Here is an 18,569-nt window from a genome sequence, read left to right on the forward strand (position 1 = left end):
TTTCTCGCCCTTCTTGGTTTTGATTCCATGTTTGATATATTAAACCAACATTCAAACCGCCACTTAAATAGGACAGCAATCACTGTAAATGGAAAGAGTGGAACAATTTTTATCATTCTAAGCCAATCAAATACCTTATAGGAAATTAAAAGCATGGTAAATAAAAAAAAAGGATTTAGATACACACATATAATGTGTGTTTTTGTGTGTGTGTGTGTGAGAGAGAGAGAATGGTCAAATAGGAAAAATTACGCATGTAAATTCAAAGTGAGAATTAGAATAGAGCCTATACTTAAAATCACTCTTTTTTTTCCTTCTTGGACAACCAACCAATCACAGTCTTCAAAAGATTGTGTCATACATAGCAACCGGGTCAACCCCGCCTCCTCACTAAGATGAAAGTTTTTGTCTTTTCCTTACTCAGAGTTGCTCTCAGATCGATCCTGAATCGCTCTTAAGCTAAGACTCCTACGTAAAAGTTTTTAAGCTAAATTAAGAGTTTTCTGAGAGGATTCTTAGAATCTTTATGAATACGGGCCCTGGGTTTTAGATACAAGACAAACAGATATGTTACAAACTCAAATCTATATGTAGATGGACATAGTTGAAGTGTATTTAAATAAAAACTTAAATTTGTAGTTTTATGTTTTCTTATATACTACACTATTGTCATATTACTATATTAACCATAAGCTAAGGAAAGGCAAGTTTATTTGTATAGCACATTTCGTACACAATCGTTATTCAAAGTCCTTTACATAAAGAAAGTAAAATAATCATGAAAAATAATCATAAAAATAAAACAAGGAATTTAAAAACTTTGGAAATTATTTAAAAATTTGATTTAAAATGAATTTAAGAGTGCAATCATGTGAGTGCTTGGAAAACTGACAGCTTGTTTGTGATGTCTCCGTTGTGTCTTACAGCAAGTTGTTTAATCAGACACAAGAGACACTGAAGAATCAGCATAAACTGCAAACCCAGCGTAGAGGGGTTCAGTGAATGTGGTGTTGAATGTGTGTAAGTGTGTGAGTGTGTGTGTGTCAGAGACGCTGTAGAATGACAGAGTGCCAGCTGACCAGTCCAGATACACTCCTACTCTTTTAGAGGATAAAGGGAAGGGTATATTATTGCTCACATTATTGTGCCAGATAGTGAATTCATTAGCACAACAGTACAGACTCCAGGATTTGTCATTGTATCCAAACCAGCAATCACTCACTCCTTTCCTCCTGATTCCTTTATATGACACTACTATATCAGCCCCCTTCCCGCTCCATTCAGTCTCCCAGTAACAGCGTCCAGTCAGACTCTCAACACACAGAACCTGCTCACAGCTATCAAATCTCTCTGGATGATCAGGATACTGCAGTGGCTCTGTCACATGTATGATCTTCCTCTTCTCACCAGACAACATGAGTTGAGTGTTTATGGTGTTGGTATCCAGTGTGAGATCACATGCATCTGAAAACAACAAGAAATATACACAAAGGACAGTTTTAGCTTTAGAAAATAGCTTTTTACTTCTAAATAAGGTGTTTTTAATGTAAAGACCACAGAGAACAGCATTAAAAAAAGAGCAGTTCATGACCCCTTTGAATCTAGTGTTTTGTCCATGTTTCTGTAAGGGGTACAGTAGGTTTAGGGGTAGAGGTTTGGTTAGACTATAGAAAGTGTCATTGATCTGTTTTAAAATCAACGGATATCTGTACAATGTACATAATAATGTGGTCATTCAAATGTGTGTGTGTGTGTTTGTGTGTATGTGGGGTGGGGGTCAGAGAAAAGACCTACATTTTCTTAGTCCTGGTGTGATTCTTAAATGTTCTCCATTATCCACACTAGAAGGAGTCAAAAAGAAACCATGACAAATGACTGATACTGATAGCTACAGAACACCAAAGACACAAAAACCAACAGCACCCATAAGTTACTGAGGATAAATTTAAAACCAAGTGACTAAACACAAAATACACTTTTCAACCAGTTGTTAAAAAGCAAAAGTCTCCAAATATCAAAGTTAATGAATTTAATGTTTCATTTTCATCTTATTTTATGTAGTTATTGCATCTTTATGTGGATAAACATTTTTTGGTATGTATTGAGAACATACTGAATGTTTTTTCTCTCTCTTTTTTAATATAAATGGCAAATAAAATAAATAAAGTACCGGACTGCTTGCTCTTGAAATCTTTCTGAAATCTTTTTTCACCCAAGTTACCACGTCATCATGCAACGATCAAATCTTTTAATTTTTGATAAACCAACAGGGTGTGAGTCATAAGTCTTATAATGTATTCTTTGACTGCAAATAACAGGATCCACATGCAGGCTACTGACAAGAAATGTAATATTTCTTGTGAAATTCTGCTTTTTTATATATATATATATATATATATATGTATGTATTTGCAAAAATGCAAATTAGGCATGTACATAATATGAACTGCACATAAGCCTACTGATCATGTAAATGTAATTGTGTTTTAGAAAAAAAAAATGGGTAGCCTACTGAACAACCATAAACTGTTAAAGCTCTTGATCAGTTTTCTTAATGCTATCTTGAACGTTCTATGGTGTAACTTGGGTTGAAAGTTATTGCTTATGAAAGGTTTTGCAGGGCAAATAGCATGGGATTTTTAAAAATGTATTTATTTTATTCTTCTTTTTTAATTGAATATCAAAATATAAAACAAACCAGTAAGTTCTTAATCAGACACAGATATTAGGTCAATAAATAATAAACAGGAGCAGAAACATTCAGTTCAGAATGAGCTGAAGGCTTCTTCTCTTGTTTCACAGAAGAGAGAAAAACTGAGACAGTCTAGCCCTTGTTTATATTGCACACGTCTGTGATGCATTACAGCTCAGATTAGGTTTTATTTATTACCAGGAGCATTTCAGAAGCTAAGAAGCGAGACCACAAGATTTACCTGTCCAATGTTGTTTTCCTTGTTTTTTTGTTTTGTTAAGTTGACTAAATGGTTATGTTTTGTCCGGTTAAATTGTTTATTGTTGTTTTTATTGCTATTTCCTACTTTGCTGTGCTTGTTGTCAAAAATAGACTAGTTGCCTTTAGCATAGCAGTGCGAAGAGCTGCTTCTGAAATAGATGATGCAGCATGGCTGTTATAAACACAAGCATTGATTAGAAGGACCGAAATCAGCTCCGGCAGCCATGACAGAGATGTTCACATAGAAGGCCTACTGTATGTGTATACATACTAACCCCCGACACTGATTATCAGTACTAGTGATCTTGTGTAAAACACATTATTACCACACATACTTAAGTATCTGCAGCTGATAGTTTGGATCCTCTAGTCTGTGTTTGAGCAGCTGTACTCCTGACGGTCCGGGGTGATTGTAGCTCAGATCCAGCTCTCTCAGGTGTGAGGGGTTTGAACTCAGAGCTGAAGACAAATAACCACAGCCCTCCTCTGTCACCATACAGCCAGACAACCTATAGATGGATACATAACACACACACGCACACACATTTTTTTTTTTTTTTTTTTTTTTTAATTAAATAAGACATTAAGGGCCTGTCCACACGAAGTAAGAGCTTTCCCTATCCAATCTTTTTTCCCCTTGTTCTAAAAAAAACCCTGTAAATACAGCATTGTCTCAAATATATGCATACACATAAAACTCAAAAACGATGCAGTATGCATGCCATACCAGTACGTGGTGCTGTATTCTGTCACAGAGACACACTAAAAATGGAGAAAAAGACTTCAAGCATGCACATGTGAATGGGCCCTAAGCAGTGACAGTGCTAAAATTAGGAAAACTAACAGTGAATTTATGGTTAATTTTAAAGTTCTTTACCATCATCTACATACCATTTATTTCATTACAGTATGTTGCTGTAAAAAATATCCACGCTTATGGATTTTAGTTATGTTTTTTCCTGTCCATATTCTCCTGCCTTGTTCAGTTTCAGTGACCTAGTTTCCCATGTTGTCTTGATAATGATTATTAATTAAGTCAACAGTCCCTAGCTTACTTTAGTATGTATACTCCCTCTTCTGTTCTAGTCATTTACCAGTTATTTGCTATGTTTTGTGTGTGCTTTTGGGCTGGGATAGAATATCATTCTGTTCACCTGTTTTAATTAAAGGGACAGTTCACCCCAAAATAAAAAGGGCCATTAATTACTCACCCTCATGTCGTTCCAAACCTGTTCTTTCAGAGCACAAATTAAGATATTTTTGATGAGCTATCTAACACACCCAAAGATAGCAAGGGGACTACCATGATCAATGTGTGCTTTGATCTTAACGTAAACAATGTAATGGGTTTTAAAATAAAGGAAGCATAATAATTGTACTGGTCTGGGGATCCCTGCCAATTATAATTATTTGCTTAACCACTTTAAAATGGCTTTTTGATTGCTATTAGTCAGAAACCATAAAGAAAATGACACAAACAGCAAAATAATATAATTTCATTTACCTAGCATATCAGTTGAAGCAAACATCCATCCCTTCTTAAAAGTCTGTTTTAAAACGAGCTGCCTGTTGTGATATTTAATGAGTCGACTGCTGTAGCCTATATCCATCTAAGCCATGTTCTCCCTTTATTTTTAATTTGTATATATACTTCTTAAAGGGGGGGGGGGGGCTTTTCAGCCTCGGGATCTGATTCTGGATCATAAATATACGGCTGAATCTGACTGTTAGCCATGGTTTGTTTTGGATGATGTTTTTTTTCCTCATGGTAATGTCAGAGTTTCCAGATGCTCTCAACGCAAAAGCCTACTCGCGCTCGTGATTCTTTAGCTCCGCCCACACGTCACGCCTCCAGACGCTTGTGTTTTTCCGGGGAAAAATCGGTACAGACTATCTTTCTCTTATAAATATAATAAAACTAAAGACTTTTTGGAGTTATGAAGGATGCAGTACTACTCTATAGGTACTCAAGATTAACAGGATATTGAGTGAAAACGAGCATTTCACCCCCCCCCTTTAAATGACAGCTTGGTAAATCTGTTGGCAATCAAATATTCAATATCGCTACTCATAAGCTATTGGTACATTATCAGCATTGTGGTATTACAGCTGTGAAATTACAAACCAAAAATACACATTCTGAGATATGAACTGAAATGAATTGTGAATTTTATTAACAGTAACTAGTCCTCCTCCTATTTCCACCTCAAAATTTTGGGTAAGCTGTGCCTCCTCCCCCGATGAGCCGCCACTGCTGCTAACACAGAACATACTTGTGTGCCCTTTGTCGCAAATGTAAACATACATTGTTTATGTCCAATTCAAAGCAAAATTACTCTCCAAAATGGCACTCTAGGGTGACATGGAGCAGATGAATTGTTGAATGAAGTTGTTATTTTTCTTTTTTCTTTTTCTTTTTTTTTGCACAAAAAGTATTCTCGTAGCTTCCTAAAATGATGGCTGAACCACTTACATCACTTGGACTATTTTCAAATGTCCTTGCTCTGTTTCTGTACCTTGATCATGGTAGTAAACTTGCTGTCTATGGAGGGTCTGATGTGGTTTTGTGTCTTTTCTATCTGTTTACCTGTATGTTACATGTCTTCTGCGTATGTCCAATAAACACACTATGAGACCTTATTTCGTGAACCGAATTCTCTTTTACTGTGTAACTTCTATACAGACTCACATGAACCTCTCAGGCATAAGCAATCAATCGATCACACTTCAAACACAGAAGCCCACTTTATATACACAGAGTGTCTCACTCAAATCCATCACAGGGTGAGATAGCTCTCGGGTTTCATAAAAATATCTTAATATGTGTTCCAAAGATGAACAAAGGTCTTACGGGTTTGGAATGTCATGAGGGTGAGTAATTAATGACAGAATTTTCATTTTTGGATGAACTATCCCTTTAGTCATTAGTCCCTTCCATTATTTTTATTTTATTTTTAATGACTACTCAATATATAAGGCAAACTTGGACTCTGATTTTTCACATTGCTCAGTTTGTTTGCATTTAGGGTATCATATCACTGGCTATGCATCGAGATGTGTATCGAATCAGCCTTAGCTATGAAAATGCACAACCCTTTAATACAGTCCACTTGGCAGAGAGAATGAAAACACTGATAAACACCTGATGTTTACAAACAGATTCACTCGAGAAAAATAGAAAAACAAGAACTGCAACTTACTTCCAGCCTTATCCTTCACTTATTACTACTCAGACTGACTTTATTTCTGTCAGACATCTACAGAAGTTCTTACTGAGAATTACAGAGGTTTAGAGATTAATGTTGTTTTACTGAATAATAATTTTCTTGTTAACAGTAGGTGTTCATCAATGTATGAATTCACTTTTTTGTTTTCATTCACTCCTTCAAGTTGACTATATTATTAAACTAACGTGGGGAATAATGAATGAGTGTATCTGTTGTGTTTTGACTTTGAGTGCTGTCAATTCACAATATAATGTGGTAGTGGTATTTTTTAAGTGTATTCTTGATCAATTAATGTGCCTGGTTTAATGTCCTAGGTACTGCCCATGATTTCTATCAGCTATTACAACAGTGTCAGTTAATAATTATCCATGCTCAAGAGAGTGGTTTTCATAGGTAGTTTTTGCAGCAGTGTATTTATAATGAATGTAATGACTGTTAGAATGAAAGTTTATCCAGACACTTCTTTTTACCAACTGTGCTCAATAAAATCATAGACTCTCAAATTCTCTAATGTAGGCTACACAGGAAAGGTCAAAATGATCTGGAAGTTATGAAGATAAGTCTGCAGTTTATACTCTGAATAAACATAAAATAGTTTTGTTTGGACAATTTTGAGAAAATATGGTGAAAGCAGTATTAGAGAAATGAATAAGATAATTTCAAATTATTTATTTATTTATTTATTTATTATTATTTTGAAGGTAAAATGTGTAGACATCCAGAATAAATGCCATTTGATTAAAAAGCTGGAAAAAATATGTGCAATTGTTTAGCTGTTGACACCAGGAATGCATTATTTTGACAGTGTGTTACATTTAACAATTTCAGAGCATTCATGATATCCAATATCAAATCAGAAATACCTCAGTCTCTCCAGCTGACAGTTTGTACTCTTCAATCCATCAGAGAGCAGTTTTACTCCTGAATCCTGTAGGTCATTGTTACTCAGATCCAGCTCTCTCAGGACACAATTTGAGGATTGTAGAGCTGATGACACAGTTTCACAATGCTGACCTGAGAGATTACAACCAGCAAAACTGAAAAAGAGAGAAACACAAGCATTAAATTATTAAACCCCTTCTAAAACTGTCATTTCAAAAACATTACCAGAACATTCATTTTAGTTAAATGTATTCTAAAACTATGAAAATTATACCCAAGCAAAATTATTTTCACAACAATAGAGAAAGTAATTCTAATTCGAAAGGACTCAGAGAAAGTAATTCTAATTAGAAAGACTCACTATAAATCGTGGAATAAACACTCACAGGGCTTTTCTGCAGTTGATCACAGCTGGTATCAGTCTTTTTCTCCCCTCATCTGATGTGTTGTATTTCTTGAGGTCCAGCTCATCCAGTGGCTCCTCTGACATCTGAAGCATGTAGGCGATTGTTGAGCAGTGAGCAGGAGAGAGTTTCTTCTCTGAGTGTTTGTCTGATTTCACAAACTCCTGAATCTCTCTGGACAGAGTCTGATCTTTCACTTCCAGCAGACAGAGGAATAGATTGATGGATCTATCAGTGGAGAGTTCATGTCCATCTTTGATCTTCTCTTTAATGTACCGTGTGGTTCTCCTGATGCTATCTGAGCTGTTCTCTGTGTGTGTCAGTAGATCCTGTAAGAGTCTCTGATTGGATTCCAGTGAGACACCCAGCAGGAACCTCAGAAACAGATCCAGCTGTCCAGTCAAACTCTCAACAGATTTATCTACTGCTCTTTTATGCAAGTTTTGCAGTGAATCTAATAATGCTTCTGTATTGCTGCTTATGTGAAAGTAAAACACATAGAAAGCAGCAAGAAACTCCTGAACGCTCAGATGAATGAAGTTGTAGACCTTTCTCTGATGAATCACAGATTCCTGCTTAAAGATCTCAGTGCAAATCCCAGAATACACTGAGGCATCAGTGATGTGTATGCCGCTCTCAATCAGGTCCTCCTCATAGAACATCACATTACCCTTCATCAGCTCTTTGAAAGCCACTTCAGCAAGTTTCACAATCGCTTCTCTGTTGGACTGCAGGAGTTTCTCTGGATCTCTCTCTTCATACTTCTGGTTCCTCATGTTGATCTGAATCAGCAGGAAGTGGATGTACATTTCAGTCAGAGTTTGAGGGATTTCTGCACTCAGACATTCTTCCAGAACCTTTTGAAGCACAATATATGAGATCCAGCAGAAGACGGGGATGTGGCACATGATATGGAGGCTTCCTGCTCTTCTGATGTGTGAGATGATTCTGCTGGCTTGATGCTCATCACTGATTCTCTTCCTGAAGTATTCCTCCTTCTGAGGCTCAGTGAATCCCTGAATTTCTGTCAGACGGTGGATGTATTTGGAGGGGATCTGATTGGCTGCTGCTGGTCTGGAGGTGATCCAGATGAGAGCAGAGGGAAGCAGCTCTCCTTTCATGAGGTTTGACATCAACACAGCCACTGAAGGAGTCTCAGTCACATCACAAACTTTCTGAGCGTCTGAAAACATCAGTGTGATTCTGCTTTCATCCAGACCATCGAAGATGAACACAACTTTACACTCCTCATAAATCTGTGAGTCCAGATCTTGAAGTTCAGGGTGAAAGTCCAGCAGAAGTCTATGAAGACTGTACTGATGATCTCTGATCAAGTTCAGCTCTCGAAATGGAAGCACAAACATGAAATCTACATCCTGATTGGCTTTTCCCTCGGCCCAGTCCAGAATGAATTTCTGCACAGAGACAGTTTTTCCAATTCCAGCGATGCCTTTAGTAAGAACAGTCTTGATCTGATCTTTCTCCTCACATCCTGCTTCAGCTGACGTTTTAAAGATGTCATTGCAGTTGATTGGAGTGTCTTGTGAGTTTAGTTTTCTGGCTGTTTTCTCCATCTGTAAAACCTCATGCTCTTCATTCACTCCTTCACTTTCTCCCTCTATGATGTAGAGCTGTGTGTAGATGCTGTTCAGGAGGGTTTGTGTCTCTTTAAGTTTTTTTCCCTCAGATAAACTCTCAAACTTGTTCTTCATGCTGGTTTTGTATTGTTCTTTGATTCTCTGTAGTTCTCCAGTCTCCAGCATATTTTTTTGCAGGACTTCTTCAGTTCTTTCCTGCATGATGTGAGTCTGAAAGTGGGATTAAGAGGATGGCACAGATCTGATCAGCTCATATGTCTCTTCTCTGATGAAATAAAAAAGAAAAAAGCAGCAAAGATTACATTAATTTTAGGAGACCCGCAGAGATATAGCAATTAAAGGATCTGATTTTTACTCCCTTCTTTGAGGTGCACCCCTTGTGTTGTTGGAGTACATGCAATGGTATTTCATGTATGTACCAAATTAAATTAGAAACTGCATGTTTATACAAACAAGGAGTCAGATGTCCATCACTGAATGCAAAGGGTTGCCTCATGGATCTGTCACTCTTCATAGACAGACTGGGTTCCGGAGACTATGTTCTTTATTTCCTGATGATAGTAAACTATTACAGCACTATTCTAAATGCACTTTAAATTTACATTTATTTATCTATTACTCATTTTTGTAAATAAACTAATATCATAGTATAAAATTATCAAATATCCCTTCTTGAAAGATGCAAGGGACTTTCTGGGAAGGTTGGTGGGAACATTCCACTAATTAGAAACAGTGACAGTTTAAGTTAAAGAAAGTAATTTTGTGTCACTCTGTGATGATAACATGAGGCACCACTCAACAAAGGCCATCTTCTGGACAGTCACCTAGGACAAAAGTATCTGCTAAATGCAAGAAGATATCTCACCTGGAGTCAGAGGGTGCTGGTCCATCACTGATTTCTCAGGGATTGATCACTCTTCGCAGACACAGAGTTTGATCCAGAAGATGGAGAGGCACCCATTTTAGATGAAATGTCCTAATATTTTCTCTTGACATAGAGACTTCCAAAGTCACTTTCCTTCCACTTGAAAGAAAGAAAGAAAGAAAGAAAGAAAGAAAGAAAGAAAGAAAGAAAGAAAGAAAGAAAGAAAGAAAGAAAGAAAGAAAGAAAGTTGAGTAATTGGTTTCGGATCTCTTATGGGGATTTTTTGTATTACGTACAGACATACACAATCACATGGCAAAACCACATTGTCTGCAAGAAAGGAACTGATACTTTGAGGATTGTACAGATAATCCATTAGAACTTGGCCTTCTTTACATGATTTATCATTTATTTAGTAATTTGTTCATTTTCATTTTTCAGTTATTATCATGTTTCAGTTTCATGTCAGTCTTTTATGTAAGACTCCAGTAGGTGCTACATGTTATTAATATAAAACCAGGTAGACAGAGAGATAAAAAAGTATTTATATAATACATTAATAATAATATTAAAATGCTATTTATAGCATCATACATTGTCTAAATAGAGATTAAAAAAACATAGTTCTTTATGAAATCTTATAAATAGGTTTCCATTTAGCATCAATAGTTCTGTTATACTCCAAGGAAACTGTAATCTCTTAATCATATAAAATAAGTTACATGATGGTTTTCATCAACAAATTATATAATGTATATATATATATATATATATATATATATATATATACACCAAAGATATGAAGAAACCTAAGTAAATATCAGAAGTAATTTTCACTTTCATTGCCAATGTTTTTGTAATTTTGGACAGAGCTGTTCACCGATGATTAAACTCACATGTAAAGAAAAGCAAAAATATATTATATGACTACGTTAATATATTAAGAATAAGTTCTGAACTTACCACAGAATATGCAACTGTTTAAATTTCCAGTGTCAACAGATTTAAAGTCTCAAAACCTAGTTTTTCCTTCTTCCTTTTAAACTTTTGATTGTAGGGTGAAATCCAGTCACAAATGGACACTGCAGGAAGGGGAAGCATCATGAAGAGTCATGTGTCTCATGCTGCTGTCTGAACCTGAATAACACAATTGCACAATTCTGAAGAGCCTGTGACATGATGAGAACATGTCCCACTGATATGAACTACAAACACACTCATTATGAATGATGACTTACTCTATATAGACTGTGTGTGTGTGTATCCCATAGACAGTAAAATAAATGGACACAGTGACCCCATTGGATTCAACTGAGACAAGTGAAGTCAATTAGAAGCACGGACTTCCTGGGGGTTGAGCATACTGCGCAGACTCAAACTGAGCTTGATGACGTAAATGTCATGTGACTAACCTGTCTGACAATTGTAAGTCTTCTAATCGCTGTGCCAAGAGAAATCTGAATCACCCACTGAATCTTGCAGACGTTGTTGAATAATTTTGTCCCATTGCTTTTATGGACTCTCTATGGGCTTTTCCCTTGATTTCATGCCTCCACGTCCCCCTGATAGCCTCATAGAAAGTAAAAGATTGTCTGCAAGCTTCTCCTCCTGTCCATATGGTAATTTCTCTATTATGTGACAGAGAGTCACAGGATATGACGCAATCGTTGGCCTATTTTTGACAAAAACTGCTTCTACGGGGCCACAACGTAAGATACAAGGTAATGGGGCCTTTTATACATTTTCATGTTTCTTTAGAAAAATAATGAATGGACAAATGGAGTCTTTAAATGCCTCAGATGGAAATTTATTCACTGTCAAAGTGACGCCAAAATGAATGGGAGTCAATGGAATGCTGGTGGGGGACCGCTAGCCAATGGCGGCGCCCAGGGATGCTTCAATAAAATATGAAACTCTGCCCCCCTGGATTATCCTCATATTTGTGTCTTCAGTCATCCTGCCATTTTCTTATAACTTCAAATATGTAATGATGTCACAAAATGTAGTACAAAATTCCCGTCTTCCTGCCCGATATAACTGATTTAGTCCTGTATTGGTTCTGTTTTATCCAAATAAAATGTCTATGGAATGCATATAATTGTCACCTGATTTAATTACAGATTTTACCATCTTGTTCTGGACTCTTATTTAATGACAAGGTATTCTCAGATGGACGAACAGCTGCTTTCAGCTTCCCCTTTAGAGATAAAAATACAAATAATTAGCATATAAACATTTGATTTAACTTTATAAGCAGGCTTAAGGTTTGAAAAGAACTGCTTTAATGTGACATATGATGAAAATCTGACTTTTCCTGGTTTTACCTTCTATAATCAGGTCCCCAAAGCATCTACCAACCAAGGAAATGTGAAAAAGAATAACCCAGTAACTTTGTTTTTGGTAAACCTTTTTCTGCAAGTATCTGAAAAAACAACTAGTGAGTCTAATTTTGCTCCCTTGGTGACGTGGCAAAGGGATTTTTCAAGAGACAATGGTGTACCAGCTCTAATGTTATGGTGAAGGTTTGAGCAAAACATGCTAACTGTTCTGTCTTCAACTCCACAGATGAACACAGAACACTGTTGAGAGTCCAAGCCTCAGAGGAGACAACAGAGCAGTGAGTTTCTTGATTTATTTACTGTATACTGCTGCTACCACACAAACTTGTGTGAAGGGAAACTTAGTTTAGTACTCACATGCTGTGACTTTTTGTCCATGTGCTTCAGATGTGTGCTCTCAGAAAACCCTATATCAGAAGTTTAAACTAACATGGTTTAAAAATCATGATGATAAACATGATAATCAGATCCCAAACAGATGTTTTCAGAAGGTCGGAGCTGTAATAAGGCAGCTCCATTCTGGAAAAGAGGGAGGTTCAAAGCAGTTCATTTGCATTTAAAGAGACAGGCACTAAAACAGCATCTTTCTGCTTCATTCAAAATAGGCTTTTTCAAAATGAAACTTTATAGACACATTCTGCGGACACCAGAGACTTATACTGCCTAATGTAAAAAGGGGCATAATATGTCACCTTTAAATCCTTAAAAAAGAAAGTGACAGTGAAAAACAGTGTTTAATTGTTCTGTTGGCTGGATTTGGAGAGAGGTAAGCTGTTTAAAATATTTGAGAGACTGAACTGATTTACTGATAAATAACCAAAATATAAAATAAAACTTTCTCACCTTGCGTTGCTGTACAGCCTGCTGTAAAGGCTATGTATGGTGTGGTCTCTGCTCATAATCCAAACACACTGCACATTTAGCCTCTTAATTTGTTTGACAGAACAGCTTGATTTTCTCTCCGTGTATCTGACACTCGTGTTCTTCATCCCTCTCTTTCCTCGTGTTTTGCTCTCTCAGGTAAGTCTCACAGGTGTTCCTCAAGCACAGGTTGGACACTGGTTCCTGCGGGGACAGCTGTCTACAGACGGGACAGTTTCTGGAGCTGCTGGAGGTCCAGTGATCATTAATACACTGTCTGCAGAAACTGTGTCCACAGCTCAGTAACACCGGGTCTCTGAAGACATCAGTGCACACGGGACACGACAGCTCATCCTCGAGCGCCATTTAGACACAGCAAACATGAAACTGAATAAAGATTTCTCTGAGAACAAATCCAAAATAAACACTTCCTAGTTGTTACAGCCTTTGTATGAGGAAATGACATGTCAAACTTTCATTGGAAGAAAACAATTCAGGAGTGGGAGCTCCAAGATGGCGCCGTGGATAGTAGTGGTTTTCTAAGCTGAGAAACAAATTGGGTATTTCTCACAAATGGTCGTATACATTCCGTAAAGTTGCTCGCTACTATTGGTAGATTGTTAATAGTTGCCGAGATTGAATAAATATTGAAGTTGGAGTGCTGCATCAAAACTAAACTTAATTACGAAATCATCAGGTTCACTGCACATTTCAGAAAAATGGCTGAGGATCTTGGCGCAGAGATGGAGGTTGATACTATAAAAGAGAAGAGAAGTTTTAACGAAACTCACTCGTATGCATGTAAAGTGAAAAGCGGAGGAAGTTGTGAGTCTTGTCCGAACACACCAAGCAAAAATCAACCTCCCAAAAGACATAAAAATGACATTGACTCCTCTGCCAAACAAACTGAACTTTCTTTGAATGACGTGCAGGAAAATATTATCCGAATTCTCTCTGAGAAAATCAATGAACGATCCGACCAGCTAGAAAGAATGGTTAAAGAGAATTCTTTCAACATTGAAGCTTTGGGCAAATCTCTCACCTCAGTGCATGATGATGTGATGGTCCTTCAGAAAGAAAACGAAATGCTGAAAAATGCGAATGCTCTTCTGGAAAAAAAGGTGAAGGAAATGAACACAAAAATTAATGATCAGGAACGTTACAGCCGCAGATGGTGCCTGCGTTTGTATGGGCTGTCCGAACAAACTAATGAAAACGTGAAAATGAGAGTCATGGAAGTTTGCAAAGCAGTGGTTTCGGACGGGGATAAACGGGTGGTAGCAGATGGTTTGGATGTGGCACATCGGCTTGGTAGGCTTAAAAATTCGGATGATGGCAGAGTGAAACCAAGACCGGTGATCATAAGATTCGTTTCCCGTACAGCCAGAGATTTAATCTGGAAAAACTCAAAAAACAACGAGTGTCTAACTACCAAGGGGCTGCGATTTAAGGAGGATTTGACAGCTTTTGACATGGAAGCACGGAATCGTCTTTGGCCGACTGTGGAGAGAGCAAGGAAAGAAGGCAGAAATGCATACTTCAGCGGAGCGAGGGCTTTTGTAGACGGGAAAGAGATTCGTCTTGAAGGAGGCAACGGTCCTACATAGGCTTATCGTCGTCTTGTTGCAGTCTGCACAATTGGCGGTGTTTTGCAAGACATGTTAATCTTTGTTTGGGAAAGGAAGAAAAGAAAATAAGAAATGTATGCTTTTGGAACTGAATGCTCATTACTTTTTACTTTCCCTAATGTTTGCAACTTTAAAAATAGTAGTAGCTACTTTTGTCGAACATTTGTGAGGATCCCATTATGTAAAAGTCTAAAGTTTAGGTTTATTTTACTCTTGTGGTTCTTAATTAATCGTTGAACGTTTATGTCTCTTTCTTTATTTTCTATCAATGCCAGAGGTATTCGTGATCTTCTGAAGAGAAAAGCTTTATTTTTGTATTGCAAAGGGAAAAATTTAGATTTTTGTTTAATTCAGGAAACGCACGCATGTTCTTCAGATGCTGTGTTTTGGAAAAATCAGTGGGGAAAAGAGATTTGGTTGTCATTTGGCAGTAACCGCTCAGCGGGGGTCGCTATTTTACAAGATAAATTTACAGGGCAAATAGTAAACTACGAAAAAGATGACTGTGGTAGATGGATATTGCTTGTGTTAAATAAGGATAATGAACATTTTGTAGTAGTCAATTGTTATGCCACCAATAACAAAGTATACAACGGAATACTTTTTTCACATATTGAATCTAGGATTCAGCATTTTATTTCCCTTTATCCTTCAGCCCAAGTTATTTGGGGAGGAGATTTCAATACTGTGTTTAATGAAACCATTGATAGATGGCCTCCTAAAACTAGACCAGGCCCTTCTAGTGAATTGGATAATGTATGTTTAAGATTGGGTCTTATTGATGTGTGGCGAAGTAAAAATCCAGACAAGGAAGAATATACATGGAGTAATAACGACTTATCTCTTCATTCTCGTATTGACTATTGGTTAGTGTCTAATGATTTAACTAATAATGTGACCTCTGTATTGATAGAACCTTGCATAATGACAGATCATAAAGGAATTTTTATAAAAATAAATATGGTACAAGACAAATTAGTTAAAAATCATGGTAGCTATTGGAAATTAAATAACAAATTGCTTGAAAATGAATGTTTAAAGGAAAAAATTAAAAGTATTATTGAAAAATATAGAAAAATTGCAGAGTTAGAAAAATCATATGGAAAGTATTGGGAATTAATGAAGTTTGATATTAGAAAGGCATTTATTAATCAAGGAAAATTAGAAACAAAGAATAGAAATATTAAGGAAAAATCTATAATTGAGGATATTTTTAATTTGTGTAAAAAGAAGAAGGAACTGTTAACTGATTGTGAGTTACAAAAATTTGATTTATTGCAAATTGAATTAGATAAGATCTATGAGGATAAAGCAAGAGGAGTATTTGTTAGAACTAGACTTAAATGGTTAGAAAAAGGGGAAAAAAATACAAAATATTTTTTTGGCCTTGAAAAGAGAAACCATGATTTTGCCTCAATTTCTAAATTAATGATTAACAACAAATTAGTAGATAATTCTTCAGTTATTTCAAAATATGTTGCTCAGTTTTTTAGTAATTTGTATTCTCCTATATCAGCTACTTCAAATATGGATACCTTTTTAAATAATTTAGTGAGTGATACCAAAAAAATAGACCAGAACTTTCAGAATAATTGTGATAAAGAAATAAATAGTGAAGAGTTGAGAGAGTGCATTAACTCATTAAAGAATAACAAATCTCCAGGCAACGACGGGCTAACCAGTGAGTTTTATAAGACTTTTTCTAAATAACTTTTACCTTTTTTATTGTTAGTATTTGTGGAAGCTATACAAAATGGAGAATTGCCTGCTTCATTAAAACAATGAATTATAACATTGATTCCCAAACCTAAAAAAGACAAGTTATTTATTGAAAATTGGAGGCCTATTAGTTTATTAAATAATGATAGTAAATTGTATGCAATGATTTTTGCTAGAAGATTGAAGCAAGGTTTAGACAAAATAATTGATATAGAACAGTCTGGGTTTATGAAAGGCCGTCATATTAGGGATAATATTAGACTAGTATTAGATATGATTGATTATAATAACTTTATCGAGGATGATAGTTTTATTTTATTTATTGATTTTTATAAAGCATTTGATACAGTGATTCATAATTTTATTTTCAAAGTTATTAAATTGTTTGGTTTTGGAGATATGTTTTTGAAAGCAGTCAAAACATTGTATAGTGGATGTAATAGTTCTGTCAAACTTGCGCATGGCACCTCACAAAGATTTGATATTCATCGTGGCATTAGGCAAGGATGCCCTCTCTCTCCTTTTTTATTTTTGTTAGTTACTCAGGTTTTAGCATCGCATATAAAACAAAATCAGTTTAATGGTATCACAGCTTTAGGTGTACAATTCAAACTTAGCCAGTTTGCTGATGACACTGCAGTGTTTTTGAAAAACAAATTTGAAGTACCCAAAATAATAAGATATGTTGAGGAATTCACTGGTGTTTCAGGCCTTAAAATGAACTTAGATAAATCTGTATTATTTCCCCTTAAAGATTGCTCCTCTTCAGAAATAGAAAATATTCCAGTTAAACATAAATTAACATATTTAGGTGTAATAATCTGTAAAAATGAAAAAACAAAGGAGTCAATTAAACTTTGAACCAATTATTGAAAAAACTAAAAAGAAATTTAATTTGTGGTTATTGAGGGACATTTCGATATTTGGGAGGGTTTTATTGTCAAAGGCGGAGGGTATATCTAGATCTGTTTATACGTCATTATCATTAGATGTGCCTCCCAAAATTATTAAAGATCTAGATCAGATTCTTTATAATTTTATTTTGAGGACAAAACCACATTATTTAAAAAAGGAGGTAATTTGTAATCCTAAAGAGCAAGGCGGACTGGAGGTCTTAGATTATAATACTCTCAATGACACTTTTAAAATTAAATGGTTGATAGAGTTTATGAAAAATAGAGAAAGTCCTTGGAATGCATTTCCTTATTATATATTTTATACTCTTGGAGGCATAGACTTTTTGTTGAAATGTAATTTTTCTGTTGACAAAATTCCTGTTAAATTGGCCGGTTTTCACAGACAAGCCCTGTTAGCATGGAAATTGGTTTATAAGCACAATTTTTCACCCCACAGATATTTCATATGGAACAACAAAGACATATTATTTAAAAACAAATCTTTATTCTATCATACTTGGTTCAAGGAAGGTATACTTTTAGTAAGACAGTTAGTTAATTCCCATGGATACTTGTTATCGTATACTGAATTTCTTCAGAAATTCCAATTACCAGTTAAACCAAGAGAATTTGCGATTGTTTTTGATGCAATTCCAAAGAGTGTGATGTTACTTTTAAAAAACTGTAACTTAGAAGAAATCAGCATGGTTAATCCTTTTGGTAACATTTTCATTGAAAATACTGATGTTTTAAAACAACAGTGTAGCAATAAGATTATAAGAAATGCTCTTTGTTCTGTCTCCTTACCCGCAGCAAGATTTTTTTGGTCATCTTTATTTGGTAATATCTCCTGGGTTAAAGCGTGGAAACTGCCAAATAAGTTTTTTATCAATAACAAAATTAAGGAAGTGTCTTACAAAATACTCCATAGAATTTATCCTGCTAAGCATGTTTTGGAAAGATTTAAGCTTAATATTTCATATTCTTGTGAATTTTGTGGTCAAGAAAAAGAAACTATCTTACATCTTTTTTTTCATTGTATTTATTCAAGAATATTTTGGAAAGATTTGGAATTCTATATTAACAGAAAAATTGAAGGTATGATAGAAATTTGTATATTTGATGTAATTTTTTATACAGAAAACGAAAATTTGAATAGTAAAGAACAATATATTATACAATTGTTTATTTTGTTAG

At 35.6% G+C, this 18,569-nt stretch overlaps 2 protein-coding genes across 3 annotated transcripts in view; both read right to left on the reverse strand.

Moving 5' to 3' along the window:
• Window positions 1-11,288, reverse strand: part of LOC127949407 (NACHT, LRR and PYD domains-containing protein 3) — a 156,056-nt gene extending 144,768 nt beyond the window's left edge. Inside the window, exons 1-8 of one of the 2 annotated variants that reach the window (XM_052546635.1) lie at window positions 11,168-11,288; window positions 10,893-11,066; window positions 9,930-10,088; window positions 7,449-9,329; window positions 7,044-7,217; window positions 3,289-3,462; window positions 1,795-1,841; window positions 695-1,464 (exon numbers count right to left, since the gene is read on the reverse strand). In XM_052546635.1, coding sequence (XP_052402595.1) covers window positions 935-1,464; window positions 1,795-1,841; window positions 3,289-3,462; window positions 7,044-7,217; window positions 7,449-9,265 — 2,742 coding nt within the window. In that variant the 5' untranslated portion in view covers window positions 9,266-9,329; window positions 9,930-10,088; window positions 10,893-11,066; window positions 11,168-11,288 and the 3' untranslated portion in view covers window positions 695-934. Of the gene's footprint in view, window positions 1-694; window positions 1,465-1,794; window positions 1,842-3,288; window positions 3,463-7,043; window positions 7,218-7,448; window positions 9,330-9,929; window positions 10,089-10,892; window positions 11,067-11,167 lie in introns of those variants that run through there. The other variant, XM_052546636.1, reaches the window with a different exon arrangement.
• A 1,907-nt stretch (window positions 11,289-13,195) lies between these two features.
• Window positions 13,196-13,619, reverse strand: LOC127948416 (E3 ubiquitin-protein ligase TRIM17-like). The gene has a single exon (XM_052544849.1). It carries the CDS (start codon window positions 13,493-13,495, stop codon window positions 13,196-13,198), a length of 300 nt encoding a protein of 99 aa, XP_052400809.1. The 5' UTR covers window positions 13,496-13,619.
• Window positions 13,620-18,569: the final 4,950 nt, after the last annotated feature.

Source organism: Carassius gibelio, chromosome B1 (genome assembly GCF_023724105.1).
Source record: "Carassius gibelio isolate Cgi1373 ecotype wild population from Czech Republic chromosome B1, carGib1.2-hapl.c, whole genome shotgun sequence".
Classification (NCBI taxonomy): domain Eukaryota; kingdom Metazoa; phylum Chordata; class Actinopteri; order Cypriniformes; family Cyprinidae; genus Carassius; species Carassius gibelio.